Here is a 726-nt window from a genome sequence, read left to right as displayed (position 1 = left end):
GTCGTGCCCGCCTACGATCGGGGATCCTGCCATGCTGTCTAAGAGCGGCCGTTGTCCGCACTCTGCAAAACAGAACAGAGTCGGTTATATCCTTCAAGCTGGAAAGCAGAGCTTTTGGGGCCCTGGCAGCATTTTGGGGGGTTGGTTTTGGTTTTTTAATCTACAGTGTTACTTGCTGCAGGGTTTTTGATGCTTGCAGCTGGAGCCTGGCTTCCAGGGGACAATCTTTTTAGCAGGGCTGGTTGTGACAGGACACGGGGGGATGGTTTTAAACTCGAGGAAGGTAGATTTAGGCTGGATCTAAGGAAGAAATTCTTCACAATGAGGGTGGTGAAACACTGGAACGGGTTACCCAGAGCAGTGGTCGATGCCCCATCCCTGGGAACATCCAAGGCCAGGTTGGATGGGGCTGTGAGCAACCTGGCCTGGTTGGAGCAGTCCCTGTTCACGGCAGGGGGGTTGGACGAGATGACCTCTAAAGGTCCCCTCCAACCCAAACCAGTCTATGATTCTGGAGACCCCGGGGCTGTTTTCTTGGGTTATATGAAATGTGTGCATTTCGTCCCGTTACACGTGTATTTCTTGTGCCTGGGTTTAATGTGTGCATTGAGGGTAAGCGGCTTCCAGTCGCTGCCGCCTCACGAATTCATTTTTCCCTGTGGCTGTGGGGAGCCACGGGACCGCACCGCCCGTCCCCCTTCCCGCCCTCTCCGCCCGCCCTCTCCG

The 726-nt window shown here is 55.1% G+C and overlaps 1 protein-coding gene across 1 annotated transcript in view; it reads right to left on the bottom strand.

Moving 5' to 3' along the window:
• The window catches only part of TMPRSS12 (transmembrane serine protease 12), a 6,530-nt gene that overhangs the window by 5,159 nt on the left and 645 nt on the right, over positions 1-726 (bottom strand). Inside the window, exon 2 of the mRNA XM_009646116.1 lies at positions 1-62. This exon is cut by the window's left edge and continues 131 nt beyond it. Within this exon, the coding sequence (XP_009644411.1) occupies positions 1-62 (62 nt within the window). The remainder of the gene's footprint in view (positions 63-726) is intronic.

This window comes from Egretta garzetta, unplaced genomic scaffold (assembly GCF_000687185.1).
Source record: "Egretta garzetta isolate BGI_Z169 unplaced genomic scaffold, ASM68718v1 scaffold309, whole genome shotgun sequence".
NCBI classification, from domain to species: Eukaryota; Metazoa; Chordata; class Aves; order Pelecaniformes; family Ardeidae; genus Egretta; species Egretta garzetta.
Note: the sequence above shows the minus strand (reverse complement) of the source record. Positions and strands in the feature narration are given on the sequence as shown.